General features: G+C 42.5%; 2 protein-coding genes and 1 long non-coding RNA gene across 10 annotated transcripts in view; 1 reads left to right on the top strand and 2 right to left on the bottom strand.

Annotated features, from left to right (window-relative positions):
- Positions 1–14,600, bottom strand: part of LOC311291564 (NACHT, LRR and PYD domains-containing protein 1 homolog) — a 36,236-nt gene extending 21,636 nt beyond the window's left edge. The window contains exons 1-4 of one of the 5 annotated variants that reach the window (XM_084410628.1): positions 12,469–14,593; positions 11,603–11,636; positions 2,047–2,109; positions 11–45 (exon numbers count right to left, since the gene is read on the bottom strand). In XM_084410628.1, the coding sequence (XP_084266754.1) occupies positions 11–45; positions 2,047–2,083 (72 nt within the window). In that variant the 5' untranslated portion in view covers positions 2,084–2,109; positions 11,603–11,636; positions 12,469–14,593. Of the gene's footprint in view, positions 1–10; positions 1,599–2,046; positions 2,110–11,602; positions 11,637–12,468 lie in introns of all 5 variants that reach the window. The other 4 variants (XM_084410627.1, XM_084410626.1, XM_084410629.1 and 1 more) reach the window with 4 other exon arrangements.
- LOC311291635 lies at positions 9,915–11,593 on the bottom strand. Its single transcript, XR_014627588.1, has 3 exons — positions 11,266–11,593; positions 10,545–10,621; positions 9,915–10,099 (listed from the first exon to the last, which is right to left on the bottom strand). It is a non-coding gene; the product is annotated as an uncharacterized lncRNA (long non-coding RNA).
- Positions 14,601–18,281: 3,681 nt separating the features above from the next.
- The window catches only part of zeb1a (zinc finger E-box binding homeobox 1a), a 22,355-nt gene continuing 20,564 nt past the window's right edge, over positions 18,282–20,072 (top strand). Inside the window, exon 1 of one of the 4 annotated variants that reach the window (XM_084410636.1) lies at positions 18,282–18,570. In XM_084410636.1, coding sequence (XP_084266762.1) covers positions 18,513–18,570 — 58 coding nt within the window. In that variant the 5' untranslated portion in view covers positions 18,282–18,512. Of the gene's footprint in view, positions 18,571–19,570; positions 19,851–20,072 lie in introns of those variants that run through there. The other 3 variants (XM_084410635.1, XM_084410638.1, XM_084410637.1) reach the window with 3 other exon arrangements.

Raw genomic sequence — 20,072 nt, forward strand, 5'->3', positions numbered from 1 at the left:
CATCACTTACATAAGAAAACTCAGGTTTCGGCCTTCTGTCTTGCCCTGCATGAAAATAATTTGTTAAGAGCTCATGTCATTTATTTTTGTATACTCATGTATTTTTTTTTTTTTTTTTTTTTTTTTACAATTTCTTAGAGCAGGGAACTTTTGAATGCCTTTATTGTTATTACATTTAAGTACAACAAGACTATAGAGCCACTCTAGTAAGGTGCATCATTATAACACATATATATAAAACTCATCTCACAACATATTCATTGCAAACACACACCACACACACACACTCACAGAGTAAATCTCACTCATCATTCATACCAAACCCTCTCTAATCTTTCCTGCAAGTGTAACGGAGGCCAGCTAGTAGTCGCTGTGCGAGTAAACCTCACTCCTCTGATCTCAATAGGCGCTCTAGCGACAGATGCTAGAGGCTGCAGTCTTTAGCCTCCTTGTTAGAGCGCCTGACTCTCATGCCAGAGACCCGGGTTCATGACCCGCACGGAGCGGGGTGTGAAGGACCCGGTGAGAGGGGTTACACAAGCACACCCTAACCATAACACAAAACATTGTAGCAGTCTTGAATTGGCAATTTCCTCTAGTGAGGGAAGAGGACAACTGACGATCTTCTGAGCTGTGTTGATCACTCTCTGTATTCTTCTCTTGTCTGCTACAGAGCATCCAGCGTACCGCACAGTCACACAGTACACCAGGATGCTCTCTATGGAGGAACGGTAGAAGAGCACCAACAGCTTCTCAGACAGGTAGTTTTTTTAAGAAGTCTGAGGAAATACAGGCACTGTTGTGCCTTCTTTACCACTGCTGTGGTATTGTCCGTCCACGTGAGTCCGTCCGAGATGAGGGTTCCCAGGAATTTTAAATTGTGAACCCGCTCCACTAGGTACCCATTGATGGAAAGAGGGAGGTGGTCGGCATGGCACTTCCTGAAGTCTATGATTAGTTCTTTGGTTTTCCCGATGTTTTCTGTGCACCATGTGACCAGTCTATGGACCTCTGCTCTGTAGGCTGTCTCATCTCCCCTGAAATGAGTCCGACAAGTGTGGTGTTGTTGGCAAACTTTATGATGGTGTTGCTGGGGTAAGAGGGGTTACAGCCATGGGTGTACAATGAGAACAACAGAGGACTCAACACACAGCCCTGAGGGGAGCTAGTGCTGAGAGTAAGGGTGGAGGATTTGTGGGGGCCGAGCTTCACACTTTGGGGCCAGTTGGTTAGAAAGTCCATAATCCAGTAGCAGATGTGAGAGCAGAGTCCAAGATTCCTGATGAGGATATCTGGGATGATTGTATTAAATGCAGAACTGTAATCTACAAAGAGCATCCTCACATATGTCCAACTGTGCTCTAGATGGTCTAGGGCTATATGAAGGGCTATGGTGATGGACCTATTCGCTCTATAGGCAAATTGGTGTGGATCTAGGGTCGATGGTAAACTGGTTTTCATGTGCTTTAATACCAGCCTCTCAAAGTACTTCATATCTACCAGGGTAAGTGCCACCGGTCTATAGTCATTCAAACTGCTGGGGGAGGGCTTTTTTGGAAACGGGATGATGGTGGATGTCTTCAGGCAGGATGGAATGACTGGTAAAGGATGGAAGGATGGACAGGATGGAATTATGGGTAAGGACCATAGACTTCTAGAGAAAAAAATAATCTGAGAAACCATACCTTCTGGCCACTTAAGCTGAAGGGGTAAAGTGTTCTGAAGGGCTATATTTGACAAACGAAAACTCTGCTCTGTTCTCCTTTATTAACACAATTCCTTTCACTTTAAACTCAGCTCAACAAATGACAGGGACAACTGAATTTATATAATTGTGTATTTCTCTACATATTCCTGTCAATTCCTAGGGAATCTTACTTTTAGAAATCTATATTTCAATATTTGTGGTAACATTAGCAGGAAGCACAACATTAGCAGTAAAATCTTTCTGTGGATCACTCTTTGAATATGACTTTATTACAGTATCAAAGGCAATACATAAAGGGATAGTTCACCCAAAAAAGAAAACTCTCATTATTTACTCACCCTGAAATTGTTCCAAATCCATAAGACTTTCATCCATCTCTGGAACACAACTGATTTTTTTCACTGCATATGGGCCACAAGAGAAATATTAAGAAAATAAATTAAGATTATATACCTTTATCAGAACATATTGAAGTAGATTCAGCTTTCATGGATGTCTATTGTAATGGGCCTACAGCAAGTCAAATACTTAAAAAAAAAAAAAAAACATTCAGGCATCTCCAGAAGGAATGCATGTTCACACTGTTAAAAAAAAAAAGTATAATAATTTTTTTTTCAATTTTTGAAATATTTAAGCCATAGATGAGAACCAGTAATTAAATTATAGGCATATCTATCTATCTATATTTATTTAGATCAATATTAGACTTTGGTTACTTGTTTTTGTTTATGCTAACTCACAAGTAACACCCATGGATCTTCCTCAACTGTCATAAGTTTTGGATCTCTTACGAGAGGTACTCTCGTACTGCGTAAGTCTTACGCTAGGGGAAAATCTCTTTTCCGCGAGATACTGAAGCCAAAAATTATCTTTAATTTTGAAATAATGTAAAACGCGTTGCGGCAGCATGCAGACACAGGCGAGACGGCTCGCGCGCCTATTGGCTGCCCTGCGGCAACTGCAGCAGCCTATCGATAAGGCCCTTTCGTGACGTCAGCTCGCCGCCGCGACACACACTCTCATTGCACTAAAAGAGCCGGGCGTCGTTTTCAAGACTGAGACCTCCGCGTGGGCCTCGGCCGAAGATTGAGATAAAGCCCGAGGCCTCAAAGTCTTCCTAGCCAGCTTAGGAAAACGACGGTGTTCAAGTCCCGCTGCGGCCGGACTTCCACCAAAATCTCACGCTCGTTCAGTTCCATTACATGCGACTGTTCCAGTGTATTCTGCAGTAAACAAGCCGGTTACACTGCCCACTTGCCTGCACACAAACGCCGTTTTTACGGCGACCCAGATAAATCCTGTAAAGAGTGTATTTGCTGGTGTTCCGGCCACGGCCGATGGTGTTATGAGTGTAGTAAAAATGCCCAGTGCCCATTCCTACACACAAACACAGCCCGACACACAGGGTTCGCGCACATAAATCGAATCATGTCGATTGCGCAATAAATGTAGTGAGCGTGCCCACGTCCCAGTGCCCACAAACACTACACACTGCATGTCTCTCGGTTTCTGTAAAGACGAAACCAACGCACATACAGTCTGCTCGTGCAGACGGTGTTTTCAGTGCAAATGTGCCCGCTGTCTCGCACCCACATTCACTCACAGACATGCCGAATCCTACGGTTCTCCCCCCGCTCACCATCTCTCAGCTACCCGCCGCGAGAAAGTCGAGCGCGGGCGGACCGCCCGCTGTTATAAGCGCACCCCCCGCCTCGAACGCTGCAAGTGCGGTGTCTATGTTACAGCACACAGAGGCTCTCCGGTTGCCACTAAGTCACGGCCAGAGCCCAGATCTCATTCAACCCCTAGCTATCCATGCGAACGCGTGGGCAAAGCTTCCCGGGGTATCAGAATGGCTGCTGAACATTATAAAAAGAGGCTATTCGCTAGGTTCGCTCGACGCCCCCGCCGGCGTGCGGCGCGGATCGAAACCACGGTACAAAAGGGAGTAGCACATCTACTTCGTGCCGAAATTGCGAAACTGTTGAGCAAAGGGGCCATAGAGCCTTTATCTCAAGCTCAGAGCGAGGGGGGGCTATACAGCAGATATTTTCTGGTTCCGAAAAAAGACGGGGGTCTCAGACCCATTCTAGGTCAAAGACAACTGAACAAAGCGCTTTCAAAACGCCCGTTCAGAATGCTCACGACCAAGAAAATCCTCTCGCAAGTTCGCCAGGGGGACTGGTTTGTGTCAATAGATCTGAAAGACGCGTATTTCCAAATACAGATAGCGTCACGTCACAGGCGATTCTTGAGATTCGCCTTCGAGGGCCAGGCATATCAATACACAGTCCTGCCGTTTGGCCTGTCCCTAGCACCCCGTACATTTACGATGTGCATGGACGCAGCCCTCGCTCCCCTGAAACTTCAGGGAATGCGAGCCCTGAACTACTTGGACGATTGGCTGGTTCTAGCTCAGTCACACTCAGAGCTCATAGAACACAGAAGCATTTTACTCGAGCATCTCGAGAATCTGGGTCTCGAAGTCAATTGGGCGAAAAGTTCACTGTCTCCCAGTCAGAGAATATCTTTTCTGGGCACAGAACTGGACTCACTGTCTATGACAGCTCGACTAACGCCGCAGCGCAGACTGGCTACGCAGCACATGACGGAATCCTTCCGCTGCGGCGCTATAGTCCTGCTCAAAAAATTTCAGAGGATGCTGGGTCTCATGGCCGCAGCATCGGCAGCCCTTCAGCTGGGTTTGCTTCGCATGCGCCCGCTGCAGTTCTGGCTGCAGACGCGAGTGCCGCGCAGAGCGTGGACTTCCGGTCATTTTCGCCTCAAGGTCGATCAGAAATGCATCTTAGCACTGGCACCTTAGAAAGCAACCGACTGGTACCAGTCAGGAGTAAGCCTGGGGACTTCCTCGAGTGTGAAGGTGGTGTCCACGGACGCCTCCACCTCGGGATGGGGAGCGCTGCTCGAGGGCAGACCGTTATTCGGCCAGTGGTCAGAACGGGAAACGCTCCTGCACATAAACTGCCTGGAAATGATGGCAGTCGACAACGCGCTGAGGTGCTTTCGTCCCCACATTATAGGGCACCACGTCTTGGTCCGCTCGGACAACATGTCAGTGGTAGCCTACATAAATCGCCAGGGAGGCATCACATCCCTAAACCTTTACAGGTTAGCGGAACGCCTCCTGGTGTGGGCTCAGCACAATCTGTGCTCGCTCAGAGCAGCGCATGTGCCTGGCCACTTGAACATGGGACCGGACAGACTGTCCAGAAACAATGTTCCAGCAGGAGAATGGTCTCTGCATCCGCAGACGGTCCAGCTGCTGTGGGAGAAATTCGGCAGAGCGGAAGTAGACCTGTTTGCGTCTCAAGAAAACGCTCACTGTCCGGAGTTTTTCTCCAAGAGCAGGGATGCGCTGGCCCACATCTGGCCCCGCTGCCCGCTCTATGCTTTTCCCCCCGTCGCGCTCCTACCTCAAGTGTTAGAGCGGATCAGGGAGAACGGATGCTCAGTGCTACTAGTGGCTCCGTTCTGGAAGAACCAAGCTTGGTTCCCAGTTCTGATGCAGCTGACGAGCACTGCCCCATGGCCAATACCACTGAGGAGGGACCTCCTCTCTCAAGCCAGGGGCTCGATTTGGCATCCTCGCCCGGAGCTTTGGTCCCTACATGCGTGGGCCATCAACGGGTACCCACTGGTCTCCCAGAGGGAGTGTTGAACACGATCATGCAGGCTAGAGCCCCCTCTACGAGACGGCTCTATTCCTCAAAATGGTCCGTGTTCGCTAGCTGGTGCACAGCACGCGGCCTTTCACCCCAGAACTGCGGGGTGACGGAGGTTCTCTCCTTCCTGCAAGAGCTACTGGATGAAGGCAGAGCCCCATCCACGCTCAAAGTGTACGTGGCGGCCATAGCAGCATTTTTTAAACCAACGCTTGGCCAGTCACTGGGAAGGAACGATCTGGTCATTCGCTTCCTTAGAGGAGCCAGGAGGTTAAACCCTCCCAGACCTCCCCTCAGTTCCCATATGGGACCTTTCCACGGTCATGGAGGCCATGAAAGGTGCCCCATTCGAGCCAATTCAATCAATGAACCTGACTACATAAGTACAATCTATTGACTTTTGAAAATTTTAGAATATTCTCAAATTTATGCACAGTTTACAAAATCCTAAAAGGCCTGGCCCCCACCTGCTTGAGTGAGTTTGTCTGTTACCGTGGTTCTATAAGGACCACTAGAATAGCTTCTGTACATAGCTGCACTGTACCCTTTCGCTATTCAGCATTTGGGCAGGCAGCTTTCTCTGTCAAAGCAGTGATACAATGGAACACAATTCCAGACAACATAAAAACTTGTGACTTGTTTGGTGCCTTTAAAGTTAACATAAAAAAACACTTAAAACTTTCACAACAATGCGTCCACTAACTTGTTAGTGGGCAATATCACTTTTCATTCAGTCACATTTATCTCCTTATAGGGTTGAGAAGGGCGTAAGGGTTGAGAAGGGGTTGTGTGTGGGCATAATACTGTATGTTGTGATCATAGTGTGTGTGTGTGTGTATGTGTGTGCGTGTGTGTGTGTGCCAGTGAGGGGCACTTCATGTGTGAAAGTATATGTTATATGCTCTTGAACAATGTCTGACGTTTTATGTTTGATATGTCATATTCTTCAATAATGTTGATATTCTAATCTGTGCTGTATTTATTTGTACCTGGGGACTGCAGATGCAAATTAGCCTAAGGCTAACTCTGGTGTAATGCATCCAATGTTTACATTTATGTTTTTAATTACACATGGTCCCTTTTAAATAAAAAAATCAATCAATCAATCAATAGATATCAAACAATTGTCTTTCAAAACACTGTTTCTTCTGGCACTCGCTTCAGTAAAGCGCATAGGGGACTTACAAGCGCTCTCGGTGAGTGCGACCTGTATGGAGTTCGGGCCAAATGACTCGAAGGTCATACTAAAACCGAGGCACGGTTACGTTCCCAAATCCCTCAACACACCGTTGAGGGCTCAGGTGATTTCCCTGTCTGCCCTGCCGGTCTCTAACGAGGAGAAGGACGCCAGCTTCCTTTGCCCAGTCAGGGCATTAAGGACTTACGTGTCTCGCACGTCTGTTTTTAGACAGACAGAGTCTATGCTTTTCCCCCCGTCGTGCTCCTACCTCAAGTGTTAGAGCGGATCAGGGAGAACGGATGCACAGTGCTACTAGTGGCTCCGTTCTGGAAGAACCAAGCTTGGTTCCCAGTTCTGATGCAGCTGACGAGCACTGCCCCATGGCCAATACCACTGAGGAGGGGCTCGATTTGGCATCCTCGCCCGGAGCTTCTCTCTAACGAGGAGAAGGACGCCAGCTTCCTTTGCCCAGTCAGGGCATTAAGGACTTACGTGTCTCGCACGTCTGTTTTCAGACAGACAGAGCAGCTCTTTGTTTCACTCTACGGACGTTCTAAAGGACTTGCCGTTTCGAAACAGAGCCTATCCAGATGGATAGTCGATGCTATAGCGCTGGCTTATACCTCTAAGGGCTTACAATGCCCATTAGGTGTCAGAGCGCACTCCACGAGAGGTGTGGCCTCATCGTGGGCTTGGTCTAGTGGGATTGCCTTGCAAGATATCTGTATGGCGGCAGGCTGGGCCTCCCCGTCTACATTTATAAGGTTTTATAACCTAGACGTTCCCGCTTTGCAGGCTAAGCTGCTTTCGGTCTAAGATCGGTACTATCTGCCCGGTATGTTCGGCCAGAATACTGAAACTACTCGAGCAAACGCTCACTGATTGATCGTGCAGCTCTATGGGCAGTGTGTAAGACCCACTATATTCGTCAGTTCAGGCCGGGGACCGCCCTGACTGTACGGAATGTTTTCAGTATAACTGTTCCTTATAGGACGTTATATTATTTCAGGAATGATGCTATTCTAGCCACTCTTTCCTGGACTCTCTGTGAATCCATTATGATCTATGTACCATATGAGCCCGGGCACTTGCCCTTGGGACTTGGTGTTGGATCTTGGCACGCACGGCGTTTTACACTGTTTCCCCATAGCGTAAGATATTACGCAGTACGAGAGTACCTCTCATAAGAGAACGTACTCGGTTACTAACGTAACCTCGGTTCTCTCTAGAGAGGAAACGAGTACTGCGTATCTTGCCGTGCCTGCACACACTCTGGTTCGCTTCGGCAATGAAAAACCGGTGAGCTAGCCTCTCGAAGCTATATTTATAGCCCTAGGCCACGCCCACCTCGGCGGGACGTGACGTAGTTGGCGTGAAGCGCCCCCATTGGATCTGACGTCACAACAGGGCCTCATCGATAGGCTGCTGCAGTTACCGCAGGGCAACCAATAGGCGCGCGAGCTGTCTCGCCTATGTTTGCCTGCTGCCGCAACGCGTTTTACATTAATACAAAATTAAGGATAATTTTTGGCTTCAATATCTCGCGGAAAAGAGATTTCCCCACAGCGTAAGATATTACGCAGTACTCGTTTCCTCTCTAGAGAGAACCAAGGTTACGTTAGTAACCGAGTACGTTTTACACTGCTTCCCCTAGTGTAAGACTTACGCAGTACTCGTTTCCTCTCTAGAGAGAACCGAGGTTACGTTAGTAACCGAGTACGTTTTACACTGCTTCCCCTAGCGTAAGACTTACGCAGTACGAGAGTACCTCGGTTCTCTCTAGAGAGGAAACGAGTACTGCGTATCTTGCCGTGCCTGCACACGCTCTGGTTCGCTTCGGTGATGAAAAACCGGTAAGCTAGCCTCTCGAAGCTATATTTATAGCCCTAGGCCACTCCCGTCTTGGCGGGACGTGACGTTTTGGGCGCGAAGCGCCCCCATTGGAGCTGACGTCACGAAAGGGCCTTATCGATAGGCTGCTGCAGTTGCCGCAGGGCAGCCAATAGGCGCGCGAGCCGCCTCACCAGTGTCTCATTCGCAGTGAGAGATATTTATTCTTTGACTTTCCTAGAATGGGCAGTTTGCCTGATCAACAACATACAATAGCACTGGTATTACACAACATTCAGTGGCGCATGCCACTCAAATACAGATGTGCCACAGGGCTCGCAAAATCGCCTGCCCGACGTCCCGGGGCTATTGTGTTTTCCAGTCAGGCTACCAAAATGAATAACCGGCCTGCCCGACGGGCTATCTGAAATAGTGTTCGCTTCAGTCTTGTTATAATCAGATTCAGCGCGTTCTTCAACTTCAATCCGGAGCGGCGCCGAGCAGAGCGCCTGTCAGAAACAGAGGACAGGGTGTGTGTGTGTGAGTGTGTTCATCTGAGTCTCATTGGTCTGTCACTCATTGGTCTGTGGTGCTCGTCAATGTCAGAATATTTGAGATGACCAATCAAATCAAAGTAGGCGGGCTTTATGTTCACAAGAGCGACTCGACGCTTCAGTTTACGGTCAAGTGCGAGGTAAGATGTAAGTAGCTAAACTAAACATTTCATATTTGACAGTTTTTTTAGGTTATAAATGTGAAACGAATGACAAAAATAATCAGGCAAATGAATATACTTTTGTCGAATTTCGTCGTTTTGAACTGAAAATAGGCCTATGTAATGTGACGAATAATTAAATTACTTTCCTAGTAACTCTCAGTAAATTAATGCATCTGAGAAAATGATTCATAAATCAACCTATCAGTTGACCCTTTCTTCACTGACAGACAAAAATGAAAAACCTATATCAGTCAAAGCTCAGCTTTAGGAAGGGAAGAGACAGAGCAAGAGAAAAACAAAGAGAATAGAAGTGTGATGCTGATGAGGAGAGAAAAATAATCAGCTGCCCACTTACATGGTTTTAAAGCTATTGTTATCCAAAAAATTTTTGTCTTCAAAACATCTTAAAACGCACATATGTAGGCCCCACATATGTGCCCCCGAACCCCCTTAACTACACTCTAAAAACTCCTGGGTTAAAAAGGGACCAACTAATTTATGGGTTATTTCAACTCAGAAAATTGGGTTATGCTTTTTGACCCAAATTCTGGGTTAAATACCTGACCGAAATGTTGGGTTTAAAAAACCCAACATCTGGGTAGAAATAACCCAAAAATGAGTTGATCCTTTTTTAACCCAGGAGTTGGGTCAAAAATAACCTAACTTAACCTCACTATCCCAGTATGCCTTATTTCAGAAAATAAAACTTTGTTTTACATTATATTACACACTTCAAGCACTTTTACATTTTTATTGCATTAAATTAAAATCTATATGAAAAAACACACACTTGGACATGTTTATTTTCCTATTTATTTTAGGTCACACTGTAATAACAATATTAGAAATAAAAAATAGAAAAATAAACAACAATTCTCAGAAGAGCCTCAGGAATTTAAGCCTGGGGACAACTTTGGGGACAAGATATTTGATAGTGTCCTCATCAAAGAGAAGAAATGCCTCCTCATCTATGTCTTCATCTGAAAGACAGAAAACAAGACAACATGAGTATTGTTAATAAGTTGAGACAATTGTGAACCACTCACCAGACACTCTTTCATTATCAAGCTAACAAATAATCACTTTTAAGGGAATGCAGTGGCTTTTTTTTTTTTTTTTTACGTGCCCAAATTGCTAGTTAACTAATGTGGTTCTTTTGCAGCATTAACGTTACCCATTTTGTGTGAATGACATATTTTCTTTCATTAAAAAGTGTAATGACATTAATGCAAAGGTGAATATCTTGCCCATTCTTATGCATAACAGCTTAAAGACAAGGCACAATAATCTTTTAGCGTTGTGTATACCCCACTGGCGAAGAATTTGTGACTTTCACAAAATCTTGCACTGACACATTTAAGTCTTATTAAAAAAAAATTTAGGTATAGAGAGATGATATAAGGGCAATAAGAGTAAAATGCTCACCTCTAAAATTATCTGTCAGCTCAGACATCTGCCACTCAGTTAGCTTATCAGCGACAAAACTGTCCATTCAAGATGACCTGGAGAAAACATAGCAATATAGAGGTTAGCAACAATTTGAAGACTTGACCCGCTTCTTTAACTCTCACTACTTCAGCCAGTAGAGCACTGTATAATATGATAAGCACGGCGCAGCTGGAAAACATAACTCAACTATTGTGTTGCCTCGTCGCTCTGTAGCCGCGGCTATGGGGTTTGCACACCGGACGAGAAGTGCCGCGTCGCGTCTAGGACAACTCGAGGTATCGCTCAACGGACGTGCAGTCTCTCAAGGGGCTCACACACCGGACTCGAAGCGCAGTGTAGCCGCGGTTAAAGCCGTCTTTAAAATTCGAACACATTATTCTCTATGAGTGTGTACACACACCGGCGGCGCCATCCGGCATCTGTCCGCGACACCCATATATAGTGTATATATCTATGCGCGACACCCAGCAACGGCTCAGGACCGTGTTCAAAAACCATGTCCGGTGTGTGATAATGTTACCTCGAGTTGTCCTAGAATAGATGTTGTCGTGATAGCCGCGGCTACATGCCAACCACAGAATTACCACGGCTAACGCTAGTCTCAACGTATTTTTTTTAGCAAATGGTGATAAACTGGCAACAGGGACATGGACACAGAAAAGTTTACATTACATCAACACTGAAAATACTCTCTTACCTTGAATATAGATGAAGTTGCACCGATGAAGCACAGGCCAAAACGGATCGAGCGCGAAAGCGACGGTTATTTCAAACGACTGTTGTGAGAAAATTCCAGAACAACTGCGGGCGAGAGAGAGAGAGAAAGCCAACCCTATAACCCAGAACATGGGTTACTCTTTGAAAAATAACCCAGAAACCCAAACAACCCATGAATTGGGTCAAAATATTAGCCCTATAACCCAGAAAATAGTTACTCTCTGAAAAAATAACCCATAATTTTAACCCAACACAAATAACCCAGAAAATGGGTTGAAGAAATAACCCAGGAGTTTTTAGAGTGTAGCATATCTCACCTTCAGGACCTCAGTGATGAAAAACCCCTGCCATCTGCATGTTAATGAAACAAGTTAATAGTGAGTATTAGGCTAGACCCTAAACTAAAACTAAAGAGTTACTTTTTTTTTTTTTTTTTAATCATAGCCACAGACACAGACTGATTCATGTTCCACACTGGTCACACAAATTTCAGTTCAGTTAGAACCAGATGCATATTTGTTGATATTTGTGTTTTGAAAAAGTTTTTGATTCATTGTTTTGACTCCTAACCAATATTCTACATTAAAAATTGTAGTCTTTTTATATGCGCTAGTAAAATTAATTTAGGGCTACCAAAATCTGAAGAGTGCCTGCCCGAAGGGCTACCAGCGATTTAGAAATTTTGCGAGCCCTGTGCCACCAACTGACTACATATTTGAAAAAATATTATTGTGTTTATATGATTAAGCTGTCATTTTAACAAAAAGTCAGGGTCTATCTATCCTACAAAACATAATCATAATATTTCATAACACAAAATATAATTTCAATTGGATCGTTTTAATAAAATTCTTGACATTAAAACTTTGAAGCGCTCCACACCCACACACTTCCGACATGAGACAGTTTAGCGTGGCGGTGTTGTCCTCAGACTGTAATGACGTTCTGCGTTTCTTCCTTCTTATACTGTCTATGGTTTCTGCAGTTAAACTCGATGGAGCTGTTTAAGATGTCATTAATACAGAGAAGATGAGATTTTGTAAAAAAGGATTAGAAAACTAAATCTTTTTTTGTTCTGAAATGCGAATTGTGAAAAATCTTAAATTAACTTGTCAGATAGAAAGTCTGAAACGAAAAATCTAAATTTAGTTTCGCATTTATGATTTACAATAGTTTTACTTACCGTCTCTTGTGCGTTTTCTGAGCTCCATTGCTTGTTGATCACAGCCAATAGCCTCTAATGTTTCGAGTGTTACAGGAACAGCGTCCTTCAATGTGAAAGTTTTCACCATTAAATCGGCGAGATCTGCAGAGCAGATTTCCTTTTACAGTTGGTAAACATGGTGACGTATTTGTGTGGGCGGGGCTTAGCTGGAGGCAGAAAGATCCCTCTGCTTCACTAACGCTAGTTTGCAAGTTTTGTTAGCTTGTTTTTTTAACAATGACTGGAGAAAATCCGATTTTGTCTTAATGTGCAAGGTCACTCACTGTCCAGGACCGCGATTGTTATTTGCAAAAGTTAATTTTAACGGATGGAACCAGATGACCGTACGTACACGCTCAGGCAATGGAAGATCTGACAGGATTAACGTTAACGCTACCTCCGGTTGAGTGGCCTGACTTCTACACCTACCCGATAGAGAAACCGAGGGTAAAGAGAAACTGAGGGCATATATATTTAGATGCCTATAACTATGTGCTCATGGTCATGTAAAGACTTGTGGTAGCCTACGATCCGCAGTTCTGCCTATAGCGCCAAGAAGACGACAATGTAAAGAGTGACACTACAGTGCAATTTTAATGATATGAATATTTTCTAGAAATAAAAATTCCAGATACAGCATACCGGTACTCATTTTTCATCGATTCTTGCACCCAACAACACAACATTTAATAATACAAATAATAATTTAAGCTCCTTATTATGTAGCCGAGTCTGTGCATACTGAACGACATATATTCACATAAAATGTTAACGCAGCGGAACGGGACACTGCAGTTCACAAAAGTTCATAATTTGCATGTGCTTTAATGCCTTGTCGGTTAAACGTTTAATTTGCGTGCTGATGCGCTGTTCTAACGCGCGCGTTTCTTAGCGCCTATAAAGCTCACATGCACCAAAAGCCTGTCTACCAGCGCCTGGATACTGGACTAAGTTATCTTTCGAGTCTTATGTGCTAATACTGTCACATACAGACAAGGATTACACAAACAAAGTCAGTTATGTCTAAAGTGAAAGCAAACTTGAGAAAATTGAGAGAAAATCTGATTGTCAAATGCGTGTATATTAGACGCGTCGCGCGCAGCTCTAAAGAGACAGTAGTAATAGTAAACACGCTGCTGCTTGTCCTTAAAGGGATAGTTCACCCAAAAATTCTCATTATGTACGCACTCTAATGTTGTTCCAAACCTGTATTAATTTCCTTCTAATTGTTACCAAGGGATACCGTTCCTTTAAGCCAGGGGGGAGAACAAAAAAAAAGCTAACTACATTGTATTCACAAAAATAAACAGATTTATTGACAAATAAACCAATAGGACAATACATATGTGAATCAAAGAAAAAAAAAAACATTGTAGAACAAAAACTCATTCCCCCTCGAAGGATATTAATGACCAGCCAACCTCCTATGAACCCCAATACAATCCCAATTTTGTCACACAAAACAATTCAAAATAAACACAAAGTAAATGCCACAAACAGAAATCATATTAAATGAAAGTAAACCGTACTCAAACCAACACAAAGAAATAAATTCCACTGCAAACTTAAGTCTCATGCAAATTTTATGTGTTTTAAAGCATCAGTATAGTACGAGTACAATAGTTGGCTGGCAACACGAGGCTGGGAAGTGACATACAAACAAGGAAAAAAATAAATAAAAAAGGAAAACACCCCACTAGCCAGTACGAGTCACAACATCCATACACATTGCGCTGGAGGCATACAGCGCACACATATCGGTACTGGCTAGATGGGGAAATCAAAACAAAAACTCTAGAGGAACAGAGATCAACTAAACCTAATACAAAAAAAACAAAAACATGATTAGCAATACAAATGAGCAATACACAAAAAGATAACCACAAAACGTATTTATTTAATCTCATTAGAAAATAAAATCAAGTCACATTCAAACACTGTATAAAAAACCTCAAATTACCTGCAACACAGCCACTAATCCTGGACTAACTTCCAAGATAGAAACGGGCGTGACCAACGGCCTACAAATCCACACTGTTTGGCGTCTATATTAAAAACAATTCCCTAATTAAGTAAAAGTCTTCATAAATATGAAACAAAGCAATCACTATTTATTTAGCCTACCTGCTCACCAAACCGTTCATGCGCAAACCAACATGGACCTGTCACCAGACCGCACAATGTTTGTGTCTGCATTAAAAACATCTAATTCAGTGAAAAAAGCTTTGTAAATATAAAACAAAAGTGTCAATATTTGCTTGGCCTATACCTTCTCAACCAGACCACATCTGTGCACCAACACACAAGGAAAGGCTACCAAACAGCACAATTCCACACAAAAGATTGGACTTCCTCTCTAGGCCTCCCTAAAGGTGCCTGCTTAAATACCCTCTTCCTACCTGGCCACGCCCTCAACTAATTGCCACCTCACCGGCTACATAATATTTTCTAATCTTTTTTTTATATTAATATTTTGAAGAATGTGGCTATCCAAACAGTAGCTGGTCCCCATTGACTTCCATAGGAGAAAAATATACTATGGAAGGCACTGGGGTACATCAACTGTTTGGTTACCCACATTATTCCAAATAACTTTTATTTTCAGCAGAAGAAAGAAACTTATTCGAGTTTAAAACAACTTGAGAGAGTAAATTATGACAATTTGAATTTTTAGGAGAACTATCCCTTTAATGTTAATAAAACAACAAAATGCAAAGAGAAAATCACTCACTGCTCTTGACTGAGAACTTAGTAGCTTTAATAAGTATCAATAATTTATACAGTGAAGTCTATGTTTTGTTTTATTTTCATATTTGTTCATTTAATTACTTTCTTAAATGCTACTGTTAAATACACCTACTGTAGCTGAAAACATAAAGCACTGTTTATTTAATTTGTAAATTAAGTTGTGTGTGTAATGTGTATCTTTGATCTTAATATTTAATAACAAAGAAAATAATGACAAATATTTTTATCTTCACCCCTGTCTGCCATTCTTTTTTATTTTATATTTTGTTACCTAAGGCTTTGTTTTTAAAATATGGACATTAGTTTGGCTGTAATGCTCAGTCACAAAATAGTAAAACCAACATAAAAAGAATCGTGATTAAAATCGTGAATCGTGATTTTCCTGAAAAAAAAAATCGTGATATGATAGTTTTGCCATATCACCCACCCCTAACGCAAGGCCAAGATGGCGACAGCCAGCTCCGCCCACTTTAGGCTTCAAAAACGGTCTTCAGAAACCTGCGGGTGACGTCACGGACACTACGTCCATATTTTTTTACAGTCTATGGTGTGTGTGTGTTAGCAGCTCCGATTACCTCACACAGAAAGAAACTGTTCTGCCTTTTATGTTTAAACTGAATGGTTAGTTGATGAATTTATGTTACTGATGTGGAGTTAACCATCTTCAATTAGCATATTCTGTCATAATAATCTATCATATCGCTCATGTGGGAACTGTTGTAAGATGACTACAGACAGAGTGACATGCTATTATTGCATTTGTGTTACATAGGCTACTGTATTGCATGTGAAAAGATTGATGCGACAGCTTGAGCAGACTCACAAATATGCTCTACAACATGGTACTATACAACAACTTTTCCTCTTCTCAACATGGACTGGTGTTCCCGGGGGTGGGTTTATGTAAATTTTGTATGTCATGTAGTCCCTACCAGCCGTTTGTTAGTCCTTAAAAAAACGATTTCTTTAAAAGCAAATATCTTCCTTTGCTTTGAACTTTGAGCGTTGTAACTTAGCAGATGTTTTTTATGCTCAACAGTGTTGGGGAAAATTACTTTTAAAAGTAATGCATTACAATATTGTGTTTCTCCCAAAAAAAGTAACTAATTGCATTACTTAGTACTTTTTATGAAAAGTAATGTGTTACATTACTTTTGCGTTACTTTTTCTCATCTGTGCTGGGCTTATAAAGAAAAAAGGGCAAATGAATAAGCCTCAGGCTGAAGGAAATTAATATTTATGCCTGGTACAGTAGAGGGTGCAGTTCAAGCAAACCTTTCACCTTTCAATAAACCATCCATTCTGGATTAAAGAACAATAGAATACAGAAGGAAGTTCAACACTTTTTTTCTAAATCTAATTTAAAGTCGTTTTTGCTTGCTTTGTTTGCTTTATTCATTTTGAGGAATACTGAATGTTTTCGTGCAAGTGAGATGAGTATGTTCACATTTAGTCTAGAACTGAAAATAACCATCATGTTCTCTCTCACACACACACACACACACACACACACACACACACACACACACACACAAACTCAACACAGGAGAGCTGCCAGTCAATAAATGTGAAAAAGTAGCATTACTTATTTGAAAAAGTAACTTCAATATGTTGTTGTAAATTTAAAAAGTAATGCGTTACTTTAGTTACCTGAAAAAAGTAATTGATTACGTAACTCAAGTTATGAGTTGTAATGAGTTACCCCCAACACTGATGCTCAAACAGCAACATTACACATTAACTAAAGTTAGAAAAGTGAAATCATAATCAACCACCCCTTTAACTGTAAATTCCCTAACATATCACGTTTCAGATAGATAGACAGATAGATAGATTCAGGCTATTGTAGCCTACATCAAATAAAAGCCACATTAAAGGAAAATTTTTTATTTAATTCTTGTTAATATTACTAAATCTTTTTTCCCCCTTCACATCCTTATACGGAACAGTGTGGTAAAAAAAAAAAAAAAAAAAAAAAAAAGGTCCTCCTCGAAATTGGGGGGAAAGTAGGCGTGATGACCGGGCCCGGACATGTATGTAGGCTAGTGTTTTGTTTTAGTTTATGCAGTCATTCGTGACGGGCTGCCAAGTGCCGACTTTCGTATTGTTGCTGTTGTTGTTTTTTTTTTTTTTTTTTTTTTTTTAAACCTTGCTACAGAATCGTTTTGGGGGGAAAATTGGGAATACTCATTCGTGGTTGTTTTTCTGTATTTTGCGAGTCTGATCAATTCTTCCGGTCAAATCAATACGTACACACTTGTTTTTCCTCTGGAAGGGTAAAAAGAAATTTCGTACAGTTAATATAAGTTTTTATTATAATGAATACTGACAACGACTGTATACACAAAAAGTGGTTACCGGTCTGTTGAAAGTGGTGACAGATGCACTGGATTATTTCCTCCAGCAGAGGACAGCAGAGTGCACTTTCCGATTAAACTAGGCTTTTAGTGAACAGTATTCCCCCTTTAAATTCATGATTAAAGTTTTATTGTGGGTTACTTCAAACTTTACTCTGTTTTACAGAAAATGTAATAGCCTAGTAGAAAATGTGATTAGAGCTTATAACATTGTAAGTAAGTTGCATACATGGCAACCCACTTGCATATAATCTGTTTTATATTATTAATATGTAGCCTACTCTGACACGGCTTTATTATATATATTCCTTTTTGAATTGAATGTTTCTCATTCTGTCATTCCTGTATATGACATTCATCAAAAATTCGATTTTGAACAAAAAATAGCCCTGATCCAACCAACCTCAATTATCTATGGAGTGAAATAAAATGGATTAGAAAACTAGAGTAGCCTAATACAAAGAAAACAACTGAAACTTTTTGCATCAGTCGTGTCGCACGTGTTCACAACTTTCATTGTGTTTGCAGTGCACTGACGCTGATATTAACCTCTTTTTAAAGGGTTAAACTACGTAATCGGACTTCCCAGCCTGTCGGGGGCGCTCCCGATATTACAACAACCCTTTTCCCCCTGAAATGTCCCCATATGTCGCTCTAAACACTTTTCCCCGTTCCTCCTTAATGTAATAAACGCTTATTACATATGCAGAATGTTTCCCCCGTATTTGAAAGCAATGGATAGCTGCCCGCAGAGGGTGGGGTGTCAGGGGAGAGGTGTTCTCACTGCATAAAAAGGTTATGTCGTAAAGCAGAATGTCGTAAACCAGGTGCGGAGAGGGGCCTGGTATGGGGAGGGGGTAATAGAGGGGGAGAGGGGGCTCAATCCGCGAGGCACCGTTTAGACACAGCGCAAAAATCATGGCGGATGGCCCCAGGTGCCAGCGCAGAAAACAGACACAACCACAACGCAACAACGGTGAGTCCCACAGGCTGAGATCAGATCACACGCACCAGGACGAAAGGCAGAAAAGTTGTTTAAAATTTGTTTTTCCATCTTTAGACTAGTTTAATGACGACTTGTGAAGTTGTGCAGTATGGGAGTGGACTGGGCACCGTTATACCTGAGTCTGCCCGGACCGTTATACGGAAGGACGCGCGTCTCGTGCACTAGCTGCGTGTGCATTACACTGTATTAAACACAATCAAGTATTTTAGCGTTTGTCCTGATCAGAAACTTGTGGCGTAGATTGAATCAAATGGTGCTGTACTAAGAGTATTTGCTGCTTATAAAGCAGAAACTTTTATGGCATTCAAATGACTGATCCCTAGAGGGCTTCTTGACAGTTGTCGGTACTCACAAATTTAATAAAATACTTAAAGGGACAGTTCACGCCAAAATCATTTAACATGTTGTTTCAAACCTGTATGTTTAGGACCTGTTCAGCAGAATGACAGCCTCAGTAACCATCCACTTTTATTGTAAAATATGTAAGTGAATAGTGACTGGTGACCAAGCCTGTCAGTCCATAACATTCATCCTAACATCTCTTGTTTTTCCTTTTTTTGCTAATATTCATTTGGAGTGAAATGTCTCTTTAAGAGCGTCCAGTCCTGAATCTTAAAAGTCATGGTCTTTAGCTGGATGTTTTTTTCTAGATTTTACAAGAGAATATTTTTATTTAATTAATTGCTAATAACAATCTGCCATATTATTAAAAGTTTTTCCTTCTCGTTAAATATATAGCCATTACATCTACGTGCAAAACAGTCTGGAGAAAACCGCCTATATCAATAAGATCTAACATAAGATTTATAAAAATAATTTTAAAAAGTACATAGGCTATTGCATTCACCCTCTTCATTATTATCTAAACATCCACGTCCAATATTGCACTGAATGAATGTTGACTTCTGGTTCGACGTCACTTTCTCTTTAAATAACCTTTTCGGTAATCCGGTAATATAGTCCGCCGTGCAGTGCCGTTATGAGCACCTTTTCCTGTGCGTGCGTGTGACAAGGAGCGCGGATCCGCTCGCGACGTAACACGCCCAGGAGCCGTCAACGTGTTTACCTGAACGGTGAGAAGACAACGGAGCGAGCCAATGTCATCTTTTACCGTTCATCGCACTCCTCGCGTGTCCAGAGCAGTGATTGCACAGACGCAGGAAGGGAATCGGTGTGTGAAACGCGATCTGCCCGACAGAAGCGCGAGAGAGGCGCCCAGCACACTCCACGGCAAATGGCAACTTGTGCAGGTAACGTTAGAGAGAATATGGTGTTTGATGGCAGACGTGCTTCTGTCGAGCTTAGACCGATGACCTCTTTTATTTAGCTTTCATCCACTAACGTTATAGAGTGATATTTCGCTGTATGCTCGTTGCTAGAAAACAGATTGTTTTGTTTATATTTTATTTCCGCGCCGGAGTTTAGTTTCAGCGGCTGTAGAGTGGTTGTGAAAGAAGGACTTAGTGCATAAG

Source organism: Rutilus rutilus (assembly GCF_951802725.1).
Source record: "Rutilus rutilus genome assembly, chromosome: 6".
Lineage (NCBI taxonomy): Eukaryota > Metazoa > Chordata > Actinopteri > Cypriniformes > Leuciscidae > Rutilus > Rutilus rutilus.